The sequence below is a fragment of the Tamandua tetradactyla genome, chromosome 4 (genome assembly GCF_023851605.1).
Source record: "Tamandua tetradactyla isolate mTamTet1 chromosome 4, mTamTet1.pri, whole genome shotgun sequence".
NCBI classification, from domain to species: Eukaryota; Metazoa; Chordata; class Mammalia; order Pilosa; family Myrmecophagidae; genus Tamandua; species Tamandua tetradactyla.
In genome coordinates, this window is record NC_135330.1 from 69532090 (window position 1) to 69551673 (window position 19584).

General features: G+C 40.8%; 1 protein-coding gene across 6 annotated transcripts; it reads right to left on the reverse strand.

The window, feature by feature from the left end:
* Window positions 1-356: 356 nt before the first annotated feature.
* LOC143681025 (guanine nucleotide-binding protein G(I)/G(S)/G(O) subunit gamma-10-like) lies at window positions 357-17657 on the reverse strand. Of its 6 annotated transcripts, none has more exons than XM_077157737.1 (5): window positions 17408-17657; window positions 15897-15944; window positions 13266-13397; window positions 10459-10497; window positions 357-645 (listed from the first exon to the last, which is right to left on the reverse strand). In XM_077157737.1, the coding sequence occupies exons 1-3, from the start codon at window positions 17459-17461 to the stop codon at window positions 13272-13274; spliced, it is 228 nt and encodes a 75-aa protein (XP_077013852.1). In that variant the 5' UTR covers window positions 17462-17657; the 3' UTR covers window positions 357-645; window positions 10459-10497; window positions 13266-13271. The 6 variants fall into 6 exon arrangements, 4 of the variants coding, with proteins under 4 accessions (XP_077013852.1, XP_077013847.1, XP_077013849.1 ...); XM_077157732.1 differs by lacking the exon at window positions 17408-17657 and adding an exon at window positions 17022-17376; XM_077157734.1 differs by lacking the exon at window positions 357-645 and having other exon boundaries at window positions 3804-12412.
* Between the last annotated feature and the right edge of the window lie 1927 nt (window positions 17658-19584).

Sequence of the window (19584 nt, forward strand, 5' to 3'; positions counted from 1 at the left end):
TGAAGAAGCTTTTTTAGCCTCTTTTCCTAACTAGAGTTACATTTTCCCTGGCTATATTTCCTGGCTGTGTCGTCATTATGCTATTAACTATTTCCCTTTACTATTCTCTTCCTAAAACTAGAACCTAGTTCATTGTTCCTAAACTCCCTTCTGTTATTGCCCCATGTGGCCTCACTGTATTGTTATGGAAAAATGTTTTCAGCTCAGAATTTTCTTCATTCCTTTTCCCTAAATGTTTCCCATCTCAGTATGGTGAATCTGCTTTAGACTCTTTTCTGCTTTACCCAAAAAGTGTTTTTCTTCAAAATACAAATACCTCTTAAGCTTTATCAAAACCTTATTATTGTAATGGCACCCTAACAATGTTTTCAACACACAAACATACAAACATACACACATACATACATATTCCTCCAGCCGCCTATTGTGATTACCCGTTACCCTGATATTCCAAGGAAAATGCTTACTTACCAATGTGACTCGAGTCCTCTTCTATCAGCTGGACACACGTCCCTCTAATGGTGACTTTTCCTTGGTTCCTTAATATTGTTTTGGAGCCTTCTTCGAGCCCCACGTTGGGCGCAGATGTTGCTTCCTATGAAATGGAGCTCGAAGGATATTAAGGAATGATGAGAAAGAGAGAGACTGAAAGAAAGAGACAAACAGACGGGATCAGGGGGTCTGAAGCTTAACTTTAGCAAACAACAGACAACTTTATTCTGAACCAGATCCTGCTTATTACTGCAGGGTTACAAAAGGCATGCCTGCTCTTCCTGAGGAAACAAAGTACTTAACTTTCTTCATACTTAAGGTAACCATTTGGGGGTAAATGAACAGTCTGTTTGTTCCAAACAAAGTGAGTAACAATCTCCTCAGTTTCTTGCCCACCCAGGGACGCCAGCTGCTCCCAACAAATTCTGCAGGTCTTGTTTGAACCCTTTGGCTCCTACAGGCCCCAAAAGCTTGGTTTCTTTTTATTTGTCCCTGACTATTGACAAATCCTCACATTGCCCTTTACTTTTTTTTTTTTAATAATTTTTTGATTGTATAATATAACGTATATACAAAGCAAAGAAATAAAATGCAATAGTTCCCAAAGCACCCCTCAACAAGTAGTTACAGGACAGAACCCAGAGTTTGTCATGTGCTACCATACCATCCTCTCAGATTTTTCCTTTTAGCTGCTACAGAATATAGGCTGCCGAAAGGCATAAATATTTTTTGTCATCACAATCGACTTTGTGTGTCTGTGAAAAATATGTTCAAAAAAGCAAGAAATTTCAAAGCACAGCACCACAATTAGTTGTAGAACATAGTTTAGAGTTTGACATGGATTACAATTCTACAATCTTAGGTTTTTCCTTCTAGCTGCTCTAAGATACTGGAGACTAAATGAGATATCAATTTAATGATTCAGCAATCATATTCATTTGTTAAATCCTATCTTCTCTGTATAACTCCACCGTCACCTTTGATCTTTCTGTTCCTCTCTTTAGGGGTGTTTGGGCTATGGCCATTCTAACTTTTTCTTGGAAGGGTCTGTCACTAAAATGGGGTAGCGAGGTGCAACTATCTGATGTTCTGGAGAGGCTGGGCCCTCTAGGTTTCAGGATTTATCTGTTCCAGGGACTGATCTGGAGGTGTTCTTTAGGATTGGCTGGAATGGTCCAGGTTGGGGTTTGGCAGGTGATGATAGGTAGCAATATCTAACTAAAGCTTGCATAACAGCAACCTCCTGAGTAGCTTCTCGAATCTATTTGAACTCTCTCTGCCACTGATACTTTATTAGTTACACTTCTTTTCCCCCTTCTGGTCAGGATGAAATTGTTGATCCCATGCCACCAGGGAGACTTTCACCCCTGGATGTCATGTCCCATGTAGAGGGGAGGGCAATGATTTCACTTGAAGAGTTGGGCTTAAGGCTTTACTTTCTTTTGAAGGACCAATTTTTCATAGAAATTGTCCTGATTGTTTTCAGTGTTCAAATCTGTAATACTGTATGTAGAGGGGAATAATTTTCTCAACATTAATTGCTAATAAACACTGCATCAAATTGTCATGAAGGCGTTCTTGTTTAACAGATGGATATGCAAAAATAAAAAAATAAAATAAATTCTAATGTCCATACAAAGGTGGTCTAACCATGATTGGAAAAACAAAAAGCAAAAAAGCAAAGTTTAAACTTCAAGGCTCCTCTGTGGCCTCGGCCCTCCCACACTGTAGAAGCTCTAGACCTCACAAAACTCGGATTTGTTCCCATTTAATGGTTACAACTTCCTTGTTCCTGATTTTAATAGGAAGTATTCTGTCACTTGGTTTTGTAAAACTTTTGGTGAGGAATAGATGCTGAATTTAATCCAAACTCTTTTGAGTATCTACTAGGGAAAATCAAATATGTTTTCTCCATTGTCCTATTGATATCGAGTATTATATGTAAAGGTTTACTAATTTTAAATAATCTTTGCATTTCTATAATAAATCTAATTGAGCTTGAACACATGATTATTTTAATATGATATTGACTATGGTTGCTAATATTTATTTATGATTTTCATACCTACATTCATAATGAAATTGGTCTGTTGCATTCTTTATTTGTGTCGAATTTTGGCATAAAGGTTATAACAGCATCATAAAACAAATTGGGTAAAAATTCCATTTCTTTTACACTCTGAAGCAACTTAAGAATGTTTACTATGTATTCTTGAACATAGGGCCCTCCAAAATATAAAATAATCCCTCCATTTTCTCGAAAAGAAGATCCCAGAGATAGTTTTTAACAAATTTGAATACTTAAACTTGCATAAATAGAATAGTCAAATATCTAGTTACATTTTAATTCATTTAGTTATAAATACCTATTTTAAATCACATTATATAAAATAGTTTAGAAATATTGCATCTGTCTACTCTTACAATTTTGTTCAAACAAACAGGACCCTTTGATGTCAGTATCTTCATTATCACTGTGGTAACTTTTGACTTTACTCTGGTTTCCATAGCATACCATTAGTTCCAAATAGGTTAAGATTTAACACATTTTGAATTCATATTGATGTAGACCCAAAAAATTTATTCAAAGCCATGGACATAATCTCAAACTAATTTTCATTCATTCTGTAGGTATATATTATTTGTGGCCTCTACAATATAATAACCTTCTATATTGCTTTTTAAACTTTTTAAAACTTGCTTAGGACAGCATACGACCCTTGCAATTATTAGATTATATCACCAGAAATAACCACTAAAAGTGGTTTTTATTTTAATGTTAGCCTTCTTTTCAACTGATTTCATCAATTGACCTCCATAAGCATCCAAATCTAGGACATTTCAGGCTAACGTGTCTCCCACGGTCATATTCAGTGAGTCCCTTCAGCATCATCACTTATTATACATCAGGGTTCAGGATAAATTCCACATCATGAGTATGAATGAAGGAACAGCCTTACCCAGGGAAAGGAAACAAACAGAATTGCATGCACTCTCACCACATAGGTTTCTTCCAATGGCACCCAGAGACCAGGCAATAAGCTTTTGTTTTAAGCTAAAAATCAGCCAGGGTGACATCAAGGGATTGAGAAAATCTTGAGCAAAAGGGGGAGGAGAGAAATGAGACAATAAAGTTTCAGTGGCTGGGAGATTTCAGAGTTGAGAGGTTATGATATTCTTATATGTATGTGTGATATAGATATCCCTTTTTAGCTTAGTGTGCATTGGAGTGGCAGGAGGGAAGTACCTCAAACTGGTGAGCTGTGTTCCAGCTTCTTTTATCCAATGTATAGGCAGATGAGTAAAAATAAGGAGAAAAAATACACAATGGGGGGATAAAGGGTAAAATTAATTGGGTAGCTTGAAATAGTAGTGGTCAGTGACCAGAGGGGTAAAGGGGATGAGACGGGTTCTATTTTTTTCATTTTATTTCTTTTTCTGGAGTGGTACAGATGTTCTAAAAATGCTCATGTGATGAATACAGAACATGTGATGATGTGGGCCATTGATTATGCACCATGTGTGGACTATATGTGTGTGAAGACTTCTCGATAAAAATATTCATTTTTTAAATCAGCCAGAGTGAACCTCTATCTTGAGTTCTAGTTAAGGAGGACCTACTGAAACTTCAGGAATGAGGAAGCCCTGCCTGAGTAGTCTTCTAATCCATTTTGGATTGTTTTACTCAAAAATACTAGAACTGGAAGGTGCCTTAGAAATCATATAGTGTAACTTCTTCATTTCACAGAAGTTGAAATTGAAGTACAGAGAGATTTAAATACTTATACACAGCATGAGCTATAAAAATATGTATTTAATAACTTTATGCCGGGTCATTAGTTACAGGTCATTAATGTTAAAAATGTAATTTTTAAATCATCATTATTTTATCCCAGATTGGAAATTTTAACATATTATAGAAACATGATTAAGAGACAGGACCACTTGAAAAGCTAAAAAAACAGTAGCAACACTTTATTACTATTAGCAATAAAATGGTTCTGCTGTTTCTTCTTTTAACAGACTCCATGTACTTAAAACTACCAGAATTCAAAAAACAGCATCTGGTGTATGAAAAAGTCCCTGGTAGAGTTGATGGACAAACTCATCTGAGAGTTTTTTGAAAGAGGGAACAAATAGTACTACATGCCATATCCCATTGCTTTTTATGATAACCCAGTAACAAAATTATTTAGATTTGTTTATACATTAAAGAAAACACAATTGTTCTTAGATGGTCTCAGTGATTCTATATTACATTTCCATGATATGTATTCTGTCCCAGAGTTTACATCTTTATAAATAAAATATTATAATATATTAATTAGCATAATAATTGTCAAAGATACAAATGTCTTCCGGCTTCATCTATACATCACAAATCTTTTAAAATAGCCTCTGGCACAGACTATTTAAGTCAGTCTGATTGAGTTAAAAAGTGAAGATGACCACAGTCAACCCTCCAAAACTAAGAAAGCTGAAACCTAGGGTTAAAGTTAGAGAACTTTCAATTTAAAGTGTTGTCTTCCATGAACAAAATTTAAAAACAAATGACTGGGGCGGGCCATGGTGGCTCAGTGGCAGAGTTCTTGCCTGCCAGTCCAGAGGACCTGGGTTCGATTCCTGATGCCTGCCCATGTAAAAAAAACAAATGACTGACAGAAAATATTTGCAAACTATGCAATACAAAAAAAAAAAGTTTATACTCCTAATATACAACAAATTCTAACAAAATGATAAGAAAAAGGCAACTTCGTAAGGAAAATGGACATTATAGTGGTTCAGCAGTCATATTTGTTTTTAAATCTTATCTTCTCTGTTATAATACCTTCTTCTCCTTTGGTCCTACTCCCAGTCTATGGGGACTCTGATTGACAGCGCCTTCTGGACTAAAAAGGGGAAAAGAAATGTAACAAAATAAGGTATCTGTGTCAATTTGAAACTATTAGAAAAGCCATGTTTTAACCCTAATCCAATCTCGTGAGGCCAGAACTATCGTTTAGGGTGGAAATCTTTGATTAAAATGTTTCTGTGGAGAATGACCCACTCAATTTTGAGTGTGAACTTTTGCTTACATTACTTCCATGGAGCATGTGACATAACCAATTATGGGTGTGGCCTTTTGACTAGAAGGAGAGGTAACTCCAAACTCAAGGAGGTTCTTGATCAGTTTACTAGAGTCCTTTAAAAGAAGAAACATTTTGGTGAAGCCTCAGATGCTAATGCAGATGCAGACGCAGACTTCTGGAAATACAGAAGGCACGTGAGGCACCAAAGACTCAGATCTGATGTAAATGCAGATTTTTGGATATGCCTGGAGTGCCAACTGACAGAGCAGATGCCTAAACATGGACATTTGGAGCTGCAGAGCCCAGCACACGTTGCTGTGTACCTTTCCATGAGATGCACAGCATCCCAGAGCCCAGAGCTCTGTCCTGGAGGAGCTAAGCAAAGGCCCGCAGATGCTTAGAGAGGAAAGCACCAGCAACAGAAGCTGGAAGCAATGAAACCAGGAACAAGGACCAACAGATGTCAGCCACATGCCTTCCCATGTGACACCCACTGGCCTTTCTTGAGTCAAAGTATCTTTCTCTGGATGCCCTACTTTGGATATTTTTATGGTCTTCAAACTGTGAACTTGTAACTTAATAAATTCCCTTTTTAAAGGACATTCCATTTCTGATATATTGCATTCTGGCAGCGTTAGCAAACCAAAACAGTATGAGTGGCTAAGAGAGATCAACGGAGTCAAGAGGCTTTCCTGAAGGGTACTCTTATGCGAGCTTCAGCAGATATAGCTAATCAACATAGTTTGTTACACCCAAACCAACATCATTCCTGCTAGCCCTCAAGAACACGTAGGGCTCTGAGACTGTACAAAAGTTTCATGTATTAAGTTTGCTTTCCTCCAGAGGGTTCTTAGGCCAAATAAGTCCCTAATGTTTGAGAAAGTACCAGGGACCTGGGAAAATTTAATACTTCCATTTTTTTTTCCTCCAGTCCCTTAAGGGACTCTATCAATACTTTTTAATTATCAGCTTACCATAGTTTGGGATGTCTCCCAGTATTACATTAAGTTATAGAGAATTACAAAATCTCATTCCTGTTCTGTGCTCCATGTATTTTGGTTATTTTATGAACTGTCCAGACAGGTCGATTGTGTGTTACATAAAATTTAAGTTCTAGACATAATAAACCTCTCAACCTTTGGTCTCATACAGCAGGTGAAGTTCTAGAGTACATACACTATCAACTTTTGCCCCATATGCTGATTTACCTTAGTCCTAACTAGATAGGCTTCGTTTTTATCTCTAATTGAAGCCTAATCTCTTTTTTGGTTATTTTAAATATTATTTCATGCAGCAATGCTGACTTTTAGAGATGCAGAGCTCCAGCTCTGAATCTTGGGTGTCATAAAAGTACTCAAAGTTCCACAGAATACCAGCTTATACACATATAGCTCAGTGCCTCAAAATCTAGAAATATACTTACAACTTCAGACTAAGTATGACTGCTATAAAAGCTTACAATCCGGGCTCCAATTTTCTTATAGCTATTTTCTGAAAGAGACCATAGCATATTCTTTTGTCTCTGGCTTATTTTGCACAATACATTGTCCCCAAAGGTTCATTCAGTTTGTTGTGTGCCTCACAATGGCATTCCTTTTTGTTGCTGCACAGTTGTTCCATCACTTCTCAGTCATTGTATCCTTCAGCCCCTTCCATCCATTGAGCATCATGGGTAATGTCCAAAATAAACAAACCATGTCTTACAGTGTCCTCACTTGATTTTACAATCAGCAGCTTTCTCAATTTAGACAATTTTCATTGGTCCAAAGAGACAAAGAACTGATTAACAATAGCCTCACCAAATATCAAATAAAAATCTCCCCTAATCTTTTGTCCCTCCACACCAATTATTTACCTCTGGTATTGCTGTGGTACTGTTGCTGTCTTCCTGTTAACCACAGGCCAAAGCTAAATGATACATGTGCATTTTGCATATGGTAGATATTACACAAACTGCCCACCAAAAAATATGTACCAACACTGTGAATGCAGTTATCACCAGAGAATTTTATATCTGAAAGGAATTAAAAGGGTGAAATTTTAGGTTGTCTACAGGTTACCAGAATAAAAAATTTTTAAGACCATGTAACTGTATAATACAGTGAAGCCTAAGGTAAACTATGAACTATAGTTAATTGTATAATAATAATAATATTGTGTCATCAATTGTAACAAAAGCACCATATTAATGCAAAGTGTCAATAAAAGGGACAATCATGTATGGGAAGAGGGTATATGAGGTAAATAAGAACTCCATATCCTGCATAATTTTTCTGTAAATCTATAATATCTCTAAAAAAAGATGTACAACAATATAGGAAGGTGTCTTTTTCTTCAATATGCCAACACTAAGCACTATGGATTTTCAAAAATTTTTCCAGTCTGATAGGTGAAAAAACTTTTGCTTAAATACTGAGGTTGAATATTGTTTCAAATGTTTATTGACTATTTTTGTTTCTTCACTGTAATGTCTCCATGGAAACAATCTAATCAAAGGTTTCCACCCTAAACAACAGGTTTGGGCCCACAAGATGAATTAGGAAAAGAACATGGCTTTTCTGGAGTACATAACAGTTTCAAAATAGCACAGTGTCCAACAACAGATTAACAGAAACAAAATGTGATATATATATACATAATACCTTCTTGACCAAAAGGGGGAAAAAAAATGTAACAAAATAAGGTATCAGTGGCTAAGAGAGTTCAAATAGAGTTGAGAGACTACTTTGGAGGCTACTCTTACCCAAACTTCAGCTAGATATTGCTAGTTGCCATAGTTTGCCAAACCCCAACCAAAACCATTCCCATTAACCTTAAAGAACACCTAAGGCACTATCTGAGATTCTAAAAAAGTTACATGCACTTAGTTTACTTTCCAGAAACCTATAACTTCCAGATGGTTCTTAGGCCAGATACATCCAGAAACCCAGAGGGGCCAGCCTCTCCAAGAACATCCGCTCATTCCATCCCCCATTCTATACTGGTGATCCCCTTTTCAACATGGAAAAGTTAGAATGGGCACAGTCCAAACATCCCTAAAGACTGGGAGAAAGATCAAAGGAGAAATGAGGTTTGGTGAAGAGAAAGAATCTCTGTCACAATGGACCATCTGGTCACCAAATATCCAATTTCATTCATGTACAGGACAGAACACACTTACTCCTACCTCAAGAGAGACAAACCCACATTCCATCAACTCAAAGCCCAGGATTACCAGGTAATGCTTATTTTTCTCCTCAGGCCTAGACGCAGCTCCTCAGCCTAGTGATCTATGAATTTTTAGCTATCTATTGCCATTTCTCCCACCCAGACCATACAAACATAGGGTCCACAAGAGTAGAGCAAGGACATAACCTCAATAAACACACTCCCATTCAGAAAAGGAAAGGATGAGAGACAGACAGCAGTCATTGGTCTATAGTTATTCTGAAATTCAGCCATGCAGCTGTGCAGATGTATCCCCCTGGGGTCAGGGGAGGTCCCTTGATAAAGTACTGATTCTAGTCTCTGGAAGAAACCCAGACCCACTGCTCTCTATGACACTCCAGTCCTGCCCACTAGAAGACCTTCCTTATCCATTTTTCTCCTAGACCACTTAAGAGCATGCTCTCCTGGGGAAAACTGTCATTCTGCTTCCTGACATGCAAGTTTAGGGGCCTGAAGTTGGTTGGTTTGACTTCAACAGTTATGACCCCATTCTTTTCGAGGCATTTCTGTATGTTATACATGCATCTAGTTTTTGTTTTGATTCTAAATGCAATCATATTGACATACAATCACACACCATACAATCCATCCACATTATACCATCAATGGCATTACACAATTCTACCAGAACTTAAAAAACAAAAATTTCACTCCCCATTTCCAGCACTCAATTCTCACAAGCAAACAAAAATCCATGAAGCCTTAAGACAAAATTTCCCTGCCACAGAAAATGATGAAGTAAGCAGAAATTTTATTTCTATACCCTTCAGAGATTATTACAAACCAAATAAAGTATCCTTTTAAAAAGTGTCCCAATCAAACTGAAAGGCACATCATCAAAATAAAACACTGTGACATTAAGAATTCTTTGAGTCCATATTTTCACATTACTTTGTTTTTACCCATTTGAATGTAGGTTACATTTTAAATATTTATTAAAGACATGAAATAATGTAGTATCTGTTAAAGCACAATCATAAAAGAGAGGAGCTTAAAAAGACAAAGATCAAATCTGCTTTATGCACAGGATGGGGCAACTTTATACATAACACAATGCTAATCTTTCCCAAAAAAAGTTTGCTGAAACAGCTCCATGCTTAGTGTTTAAAAATAAAACTGTCTTGGGTGCAAAGGTGATTCAGTGGTAGAATGCTTGCCTTTGATTCCCAGACCATGCACCCTTTCCCGAAAAAGAGAGAGAGAGAGAGAGAGAGAAATAAAACAGTCTTCTCATTTAGAAGTCAAGACACCATTTGATTAGTAAAGCCTATTCTTTCCCTCAAGTTCATAGTTGCTTATCTTCATATAGAAACTAAATTTATGAGATAAATTTTATTACAGTATAAACATTTTAGGAAAAACAAATTACAATTATTCAGTTTTTAAAAACAAAAATGTTTTTCTTCCTAAAATGTAAACATCCAGTAAATAAAATATATATGGTATTCCAGATATAGAAACACTGGTAATTCACTTAGGAAAGAGATGTACTTTAGTATATTTCGTGGTAGGATTTTTGTTTAAGTATAAAGCACTTTTTCAAAGGAACCAGGTCATTATTATTTAAAAGATCCACTCCTTCACCCAGTTTACTTATTTGAGCAGAAACATATCAATTTTTGTAGAATTGTGGCTATATGACCAGGCCACAGGAAAAGAGTTTTCTTGAAACTTGGAGACAGCCACTCACTTTGTGCTTGAAGGCGTTCCTCCATGAACTTCTTCTCTACTGGAAAGAGTTTGGTAGATTTTAACTTTAGTAAGATTTAGTCATAAAATTTACTATGCATCATTTCATAGAGTACTTTAGTAGTCTCAAAGTAGAAAGTGATAGGTTAATACACAAAACATCCAAACCACATGCATGAAAGTGCCTTGTAAAAAGAAAAGTGGTATGCCAACATAAAAACATTATTTTAACACCATAAATGTGGACACTTTCCATTAAAAGTTACAATAGTACTTACTAGTGGGATTATTTCTTTCTTTTTTTTTTTAATATGAACAGTTTCCTTTGACAACTATGTGATAAGGAACCTAACATGATTACATACCATATACTCAATTTGAAATATGTTGGCCCCCAGTGTTAGTTAGATTCAGTTGTCATCTTGGCCAGGTGAGCATAGCTAGTTCTGTTGCTGTGGACATAAGCCAATGGTACGTGAACCTCATCTGTTGCTAATTACATCCGCAGTCGGCTAGGAGGCGTGTCTGCTGCAATGAGTGATGTTTAACTTAATTGGCTGGTGCTTAAATGAGAGAGTACAACGTAGCACAACCAAGCAGCTCGGCATTCCTCATTTCAGCACTTGCAGCTCAGCCCAGGCCTTTGGAGATGCAGAAAGAAGTCAACCTGGGGAAAGTTGTGGGAACCCAGGGGCCTGGAGAGAAGACCAGCAGAGACCATCCTGTGCCTTCCACGTAAGAAAGAACCTCAGTGGAAAGTTAGCTAATTTTCCTCTGAAAAACCAACAAAATAAATCCCTTTTTATTAAAAGCCAATCCATCGCTGGTGTGTTGCATTCTGGCAGCTAGCAAACTAGAACAGATTTGGTACCAAGAGTGGGGTGCTGCCACGGTTTGCAAATACCAGATATGCTGGAACGTTTTTTGGATGGCTAAGGGGAAGATTTTGGAGGAACTGTGAAGAGAATGATGGAGAAGTCCTGGAGTGTGTGAAGAGACTGTTGGTGTAAATGGAACCACTGCCAATCTTGACAAAGAAGGACACAAAAGGGAGAGATTGGAGTTTGCAGAGTGAGAACCATGGAAGCTTGGGTCTGAAGTCAAGAAACCTCGGTCAGGAGAGTGGACCCACCCATATATATGGAGAGGGTGAGTTTACCCTGAAGGGTGAGGATGAGTCTCCCCTCTCATTGCAGCGGAAGAATGTGCAGCCTCGGGCCTTGAAAAAGGCATAGCACGCTCAAGGACTAGGAGAGCCTGGCTGCCACCATGTGGAGGGGTTGAGCATGTGCCCCAGAAATGGCAGGAAGCCCAGGGGTGGCCCTGATGCCTGGAGAGAGTGGAGCCCAGAGGTGGTCTCCTCGATGTTCCCCGAGGTTGATTTGGAAAGAGGCCGGCCACTGCATAGGCCCTTGGAAGGGGTGGAACTGCCACTTTCTATAGCCGAAGGATAAATGACTTTCAGACTTTGAAATCCAATGGTGTTTGCCTGCAGGTTTTCCTTCCAGTTTCTCCCTATGGATCCGGTGTTTATCCTCCTTTGCATCTTGGCACCAGACAACTTGTTTTGAGATTCACAGGTCCACAGCAAGAACAGAATTTTTTGCATCTGTTTAAGGTGATGCTTGAAGTTACCAAGTTGACAAGGGGTGGACATGTGTTAGTTAGATTCAGTTGTCAACTTGGCCAGGTAAGCATACCTAGTTCTGTTGCTGCGGACATAAGCCAATGGTACGTGAACGTCATCTGTTGCTAATTACATCTGCAGTCGGCCAGGAGGCGTGTCTGCTGCAATGAGTGATGGTTGACTTAATTGGCTGGTGCTTAAATGAGAGAGCACAACGTAGCACAACCAAGCAGCTCGGCATTCCTCATCTCAGCACTTGCAGCTCAGCCCAGGCCTTTGGAGATGTGGAAAGCAGTCACCCCGCGGAAAGTTGTGGGAACCCAGGGGCCTGGAGAGAAGACCAGCAGAGACCATCCTGTGTCTTCCACGTAAGAAAGAACCTCAGTGGAAAGTTAGCTGCTTTTCCTCTGAAGAACCAACAAAATAAATCCCCTTTTATTAAAAGCCAATTCGTCTCTGGTGTGTTGCATTCCAGCAGCTAGCAAACTAGAACACCCCCCAAGGACTCCAATAATCTATGCCTATGTCCCCTTAAAAAAAAAATAGCAAAAATGTGAATGTGACTCCAATACAAGGCATTTTAACCCTTAAAATTTGTAACATGCCATCAAAATGCATTTTCATTTCAATTATCAATTTTTAAAGGTTTTTAACCCTATTCTGACTTTCCCCCAAGTAGCTACATTTCTTCTTCCATTAAAACACAAAGTTATATTCTGAAAGGCTTTAACGAAAAAAAAAAAAAAAATCAAGCTGGTAGTGGAAACAAGTCTCGAGGCCTGTCTGGGAAATCTTTAGTCCCAAGACTAGTTGGTAGCACCAAGTAGCAAATCAATTCTGGTTCGGTATCAGGATTCAGAAATTGAGATTAAAGTCAAGAAATTACAGCCAACCAGCTCAGGTAAAGAGCTCAACCACAATGAGTTAGGTATACACATCTCATGAGTTAGTGCCAAAGAGAATTGAGCATCCTCTAATTAGGATATGTTCTACAGGCAAGGTGATTATAGAAAGGAGGCTTTTCAGGGAGAGTTGTACGTTTTGTTGTTTTGTTTTGTTAATTTTAATTAACAACAAGTGAGCCAACAATTGCCCAACAAGTGAGCAGTTGTTCAAGTCAGTTGCCCAAATCCTATAGGAAGGTTTGTGATGTCCCCAAGATGGCATGGGTTGTCACTTACCAATTTTCAGAGTAAAGCAAAGGATCTGGGCTCTCGGAAGAGGTTGCTCCCGGCTGGCCCCCCAACCAGCAGGCCATCCTTGCAGGCATTCTGCACACAGTACTGCTGAAGCTCTGCAGCCACCTGAGAGACCTGAAACAACAGAGATGGCAGCATGGCAAGTTGCTCACAGCAACATCCATCCAAAAGCCATTCAACCTTCTGAAAATGATCTTAACAGCTCAATAACAGGCACACTTTTTACTAACAGTTCTCTAACTCAACTTCAAAGACAAAAGGTTACTATTTCTATGAACATCAATTTAGGATATTCTTGTTTTAGTTGATTATTCAACAAAGGTAAGAAAAGGTCATATCTTTGATAATTTAGAATCCTAGTTTTGAGTCAGAAGTGGTGAAGAAATAACTGATTTCAGGAGTTCCCTTAAATTTTCATTTATATAAAGCATGTACTGAAATATCCAAGTTTGGTATCTGAGCAAACTGTTTTATATATATACAGGGCTGGAGCCCTATCCAGTCTGCTCAAAGCAAGTGATAAAGTTTTTCCACCATGTTTTTGAGGCAGTACTGTTTATTGGTTTAGAATACAGCTTCTCAGTGGGTACAACCAAAGCAATAGGCTGAGCCCTCAATTTGGGGGTTTATTCATATGAAATTTAAGCCCTCAAAGGATAGGCTAAGCCTACTTAAAATTAGGCCTAACAGTCACCCCCAAGAGAACCTCTTTTGTTGCTCAGCTGTGGTTGCTCTTTCTCTCAGCCAACACAACAAGGAAACTCACTGCCCTCCCCTTCTCTACGTGGGACATGACTCCCAGGGGTGTAGACCTTCCTGGCAACATGTGACAAAAATCCTAGAATGAAGTGGAACTCAGCACTAAGGGAATGAGAAAACCTTCTCGACCAAAAGGGGGAAAAGAAAATAAGACAAAATAAATTATCAATGGCTGAGAGATTACAAACAGTCCAGAGGTTATTCCTGGAGGTTATTCTTAGACATTATATAGATATCACCTTTTTAGTTAAGGTGTAATGGAGAGGTTGGAGGAAACTGCCTGAAAACGTAGAGCAGTGCTCCAATAGCCATGTTTCTTGAAGATGATTGCATAATGATATAACTTTTGCAATGTGATTGTGTGACCGTGAAAATCTTGTGTCTGATATTCCTTTAATCTACCTTATCAAAAGAGAAGCAAAACATATGGATTAAAAATAAATAAATAGTAGAGGGAACAAATGTTAAAATAAATTTAGTAGATTGAAATGCTAGTGATCAATGAAAGGGAGGGGTAAGGGGTATGGTATGTATGAATTTTCTTCTGTTTTCTTTTTATTTATTTTTCTGAATCGAGGCAAACGTTCTAAGAAATTATCATGATGAATACACAACTATGTGATGATATTGTGGATTATTGATTATATATCAAGAATGGAATCATCATAAGGTGAGAATGTTTGTGTTTGTATGTTTTTATGTTGAATAAAAATAACCCTTTAAAAAATACATATGGCCTTTCATTTCTTAAAAAAGTTCCTTCCCCTTTAGAACTAGACTCCTCAAATAAAAAGTCTATCTATCCTATTAGAGCTACATTCTCCTCTACCACTACATTATGCCACTGGAAATGCTCTGCATTCCTTAATTCTCCATCTCCTTACTTTCTTTTATAATCTTCACAGCACTTACTATCTGAAATTATTTTATTTATTGGCTAATTTGTTTAATTTATCTTCCCCACTAGAATCACCCTATTCCTGAACCTACTCAGAAAAGTACATGGAAGAGGCACTACTGAGGTACACAGCATCTCAACAGGGATTCATTCCTACATGCATTCTACAAAGAACCCTACACTAGGTGCTAAAGACAGTAATACAAGACACTTTTTGGTCAGTTGACTAAACAATGGACGTATCAATTAAGTCCAATGTCTGAAAATTCCTCCTTCCTTCCCCATGCTTTCTCCTCCTCGTCCTCCTCCTACCACTTCCCTCCTCCCTCTGTTTGATGTCCGGCTTCCATGCTGCAGTCTCTTCACATAATACACAGTTTTCACTCCGATACATTTTAATTACTCCCTTCAGCCTTGTTCTCTAATCCGAGGTTGGGTCTCTAGAGGTAAATCCCTGCTGGCTGTCACCTCAAACCCCACACATCCAAAGCCGAGCTCTTGGTTCCGCCTGAAACCTCGCCCCGCGCCGAGTCACCAGGCCGGGACCCCAAGCACCTCCTCCGCCTCCCTCTGCCCCGCGCCGGCAACGCGCCACCGGGTCCTCTCCATTCAGTGCCACCAGCGGGCCGCCCGCACACGTAGCTTCCCCTTGGAGTCACCATCCACGTCGGGACAGCAGGGCAAGCGCTGAGAGAAGGAAACGCCACTGCGGGCTCTCCGTCCCGGGCCCCGGAGACCACTAGGCGCGGCCTCCTCTCCCGGGGTCAAGGACCCAACTCCTCTCAGGAGCCTCCGGGTCCAGGCTCTGCCCTGCGGGGATGCCCCCCGCCACCCACCCCGACCACGCGGGCCTGGCCGCTGGGCTGGCGCTCGGGCCCCTCTCAGCAGGCAAGGGGCCACCTGCCTCCTGGTCGCAGGGGACGAGGGGATGTGGGAAACGCCTCCGCAGCTCTCACCTTGATCCTCTCCACTGTGGCCTCCAGCTTGAACTGCTCCACCAGGCGCTGCAGGGCATTCACATAAGGAAGCTCTAGCAATGGTCACCTGACATGTGCAGTAGCTTAGACTTTAACCCAGAAGTCACTTAACTTATACCTCATTCCACCATTTTCTTACATACATTCTCTACAAATGAACTACACCTCACTATAATACTAAAATCACACCCACCGTCATAGTAAGGCCACTATTTTCTTACATATGTTTCTGTGACTAAGCATGTAATCAATCTGCACATGCTCAATAGTTAGATTCCCCTCTAATTACATCATCTGGGGCCACTGTGCCCATTATCCTCAACATCATCCATCTCTTTCTCTAATAAAATTAGCAGAATGACTGCAGTTCAGGAAAACAGATTTTGGAATGCTAGGACCTCTGCTGTCCTACTATGCGCCTAGCAATAAACTTTTTCTCTCTTTGAAAGCCCGGTGTCTCAGGAATTGGTTATTGAGAGCATGGGCAAAAGAATCCACAGCCTTTGTCTGGTAACAGTTTTACAGCATCAAAAGATGGGCATGTTTTAGGATAATGAGCACAATGGTTGGTTCCACATGATGTAATTAGAGGGATCTAATTATTGAGTATGCGCAGATTGATTACACGCTCAGTCACAGAAACATAGCGACCTTAATATGATGATGGGTGTGATTTTTAGTATTATAATGAGATATAGGTCACTTAAAGTCTAAGCTACTGCCCATGTCAGGCAGACCCATTTTGCTCAGTTATCAACGTAACTTTGGACTTGGAGTGGGTTAGTTCTGGGCTGACTCAAGACCATTCATTAATAAACATTAGGGGTTGTCCTTAGTGATTACAAGACCTAAAGTTGAAAAACAGGATAAATGGGTACAAGTCAAAGTTAGTCACAAGGTTTTTACAATCACAAGGGCACAAAATGAAGGCTGTACAAGAATTAGCACAGATCAAGGCAGCTGGATTACAACTCAAAGATTTCAGTTATTTCCCTCTGTCTTTCTAATATACCAGAAAGTAAAAAGGAATTTCTGTATAACGATTCAATAATCATGATCAGCCCTTAGATCCCAACTTCTCAATTACAAACCCACAATTCCCACCTAATCCAGAAAGCAGGCATTTTAATTGCTTCCTTCCCTCCTTCCATCTCCATACCCCCCATGTACAGGGAGAAGTGATGATCCCAATTGATGCTAAGGCTGAAAACAAAAAAGTTCTTCATACACAGACCACTAGAGAAAAGACGTTTCAAGGGCGCTCCAGGGCAGATGTTCTCCTCCGTGGTGAGGTTAAAGGAGGAAGCCTGATTCCTGAGGGTTCGCCCATAACCTCAGGCCGCCTGGGCCTGGGAGGGAGGAAGCCCAGCAGGTCTCAGGCCCCAGGGCGGAGCCTGGGTTCCGGGAGGGGGTCGCGACTCCCGCAAGGCCTCCGGTTGATGGGGGCGACCTCCAGGGGGTCGCTCTGCCCGCGCCAGCCCCGCACGCACCCACGGCTGGGCCACTGGGCCCTGACGCCCGGCCCGGCGACGCCCCGCGTACATCCTCCCCGCAGTGCGAGCCAGCTCCTCCTCCTCCTCCGTGAAGAGCCGCACCGGGGGGCCCCGCTAGGCTAGGCGTGGAGCCTGCCTGGCCCGGACTGGGTGCGGCCCCGGGGCCAGCACCAGGACTAGGGCCATCGCTACGAGCGGCCGCAGCCGCCGCCGGGGCTCGGGGCCTTCCGTGGTGAGCCGGCAGGGCGAGCGGCGGCCAGGGCTGTAGAGCTGGCGCGCTGCAGCTCGGCGGCCCCGGAGCCCCGCCCCGTGCGCGCCTGGCTCCGGGCCGCCGCGCAGTGCCGGGAGCCAGAGCCCGACCCCGCCGTGCAGTGGGGCTGGCGAGCCGGCTCAGTCTCGGCCGCGCAAAAGGAAACTTCGGAACTAGGATCACAACTCTAGACAACAGACTGAAAAAAGTGGATCAACAGAGCAACATTATGTGGCCGTATTTCCAGGAGTAGCCACATAGATGACACACCCCAACATTCCAGCACCTACGAGGATGTATTTATATAATAGGGCCCCAACTTTACTAATTCACTTTTAATTGATTTTTCTTTCCTTTCCAAATGCGTTTGAATTTTGGGTCCCCAAGGGGGGTTTGCGAAAGTTAAGGCACAACTTCCATACATGCTCCTAAATAATAATAGCTAACATTTACATATGGATTTCTTCACTGATTTACGCAATAAATTAGTGCCTGGATGTACCCGGTGGCTGAGGACACTGTTGCTAAACAAGACAGAGACAAATATCCACCTCCACGTGGAGCTTTACATTCTATGGTTGAGAGGGACAACAAATAAAGATCTATAAAATGGTACATTAAATGCCAGGGAGAAAAATAAAGCAGGGAAAAGGATAGGGAGTGTCGGGGGTTGCAATTTTAAATGAGCTGACCAACTAAGGCCCCACTGAGATGGTAGTATTTGTAGGAAAATTCATAGGCTATGAGGGAGGGAGCCTTAAGGGAAAAGCGACCCAGGCAGAGGGGACAACTGTAAATGCTGAGGAAGGAGAATGCCAGGCATTTTTGGAGGAACAGTAAGGAGGCTGACAGCTGTACTGAGTAAGACTGAAGAGGGCTGTAGGGCTAGGTAGGAAGCCAGGTGGGAGGGTAGATCAAATGAGAGCTCAGTGCATTTTTAAAGACTTTGGCTTTTGTTCTGAGTGAAATGGGAAACTACTTAGGGAACAGAATAAAGGACTTAAAATGTCAACCGAATCCTTCTGGCTGGTCTCGACTGAAGCAAAGGGCCCAGTGAGAGATGATGGTTAGAACCCATGTGGTAGTGGTGGAAGTGGTAAGAAGTGGGTGGATTGTAGACATCTTTTGATGGTGCAGTTGACAGATGAGATGTGGAGTAGGAGAGAAAGAGGCATCAAGGATGACTCCAAGGTTTTTGGCCTGGGCAATGGAGGATGGAGTTGCCATTAACTGAGATGGGAGACACTTCTGAAGAAATGAAGAGGTCAGTTTAAACCTGTTCAGCTTGCGATGCTTATTAGACATCCAGGTGAGGTGCCAAATAGGCAATTCAATATATAAATATTCTGGAGTTGTATTTAAATTCATGGGATTGGATGAGCTCCTGAAGGAAGTGCACAGGGAGAAAGAGGAGGGGAGAACCCAGAACTGAGCTCCCAGGACCTTCCAACATCTGGTGGTTTGAGGAAGCTGCCAAAGGAGACCAAAGAAGGGCTTACTGTGTGCCAGGCACTGGTTCGGTACTTGACACGTATGCACTCATTTAATCCTCACTGTAATTGCGGATGTGTGTTATTATTGTTCCCGTGTTACAGGTCATTGTGCTCCTGTTCCCGAGGTACAGAGCTCTTCAGTACCTTGCCAGGTTACAGAGTGGGTGACAGAGCCAGGATTCAACACAGGCCTTCTGGCCCCAAATCTTCTCCTCAATACCAGGTTACCCTTCCCCTCAGTGACTGTACCGAGTGCTCATGCATTTATTTATCCGACAGAATAGACTTCTAGTGCAGGATGACATATAGAGGATCTGTCCACTAATCCTCTAAATCTCCGTTTCTTCATCGGTAACATAACAGCCTGCCTCCTTCACAGGATTGAGTTAAAAAAAAATAATAATAAAGATAATGGACATGAAAGGCTATGT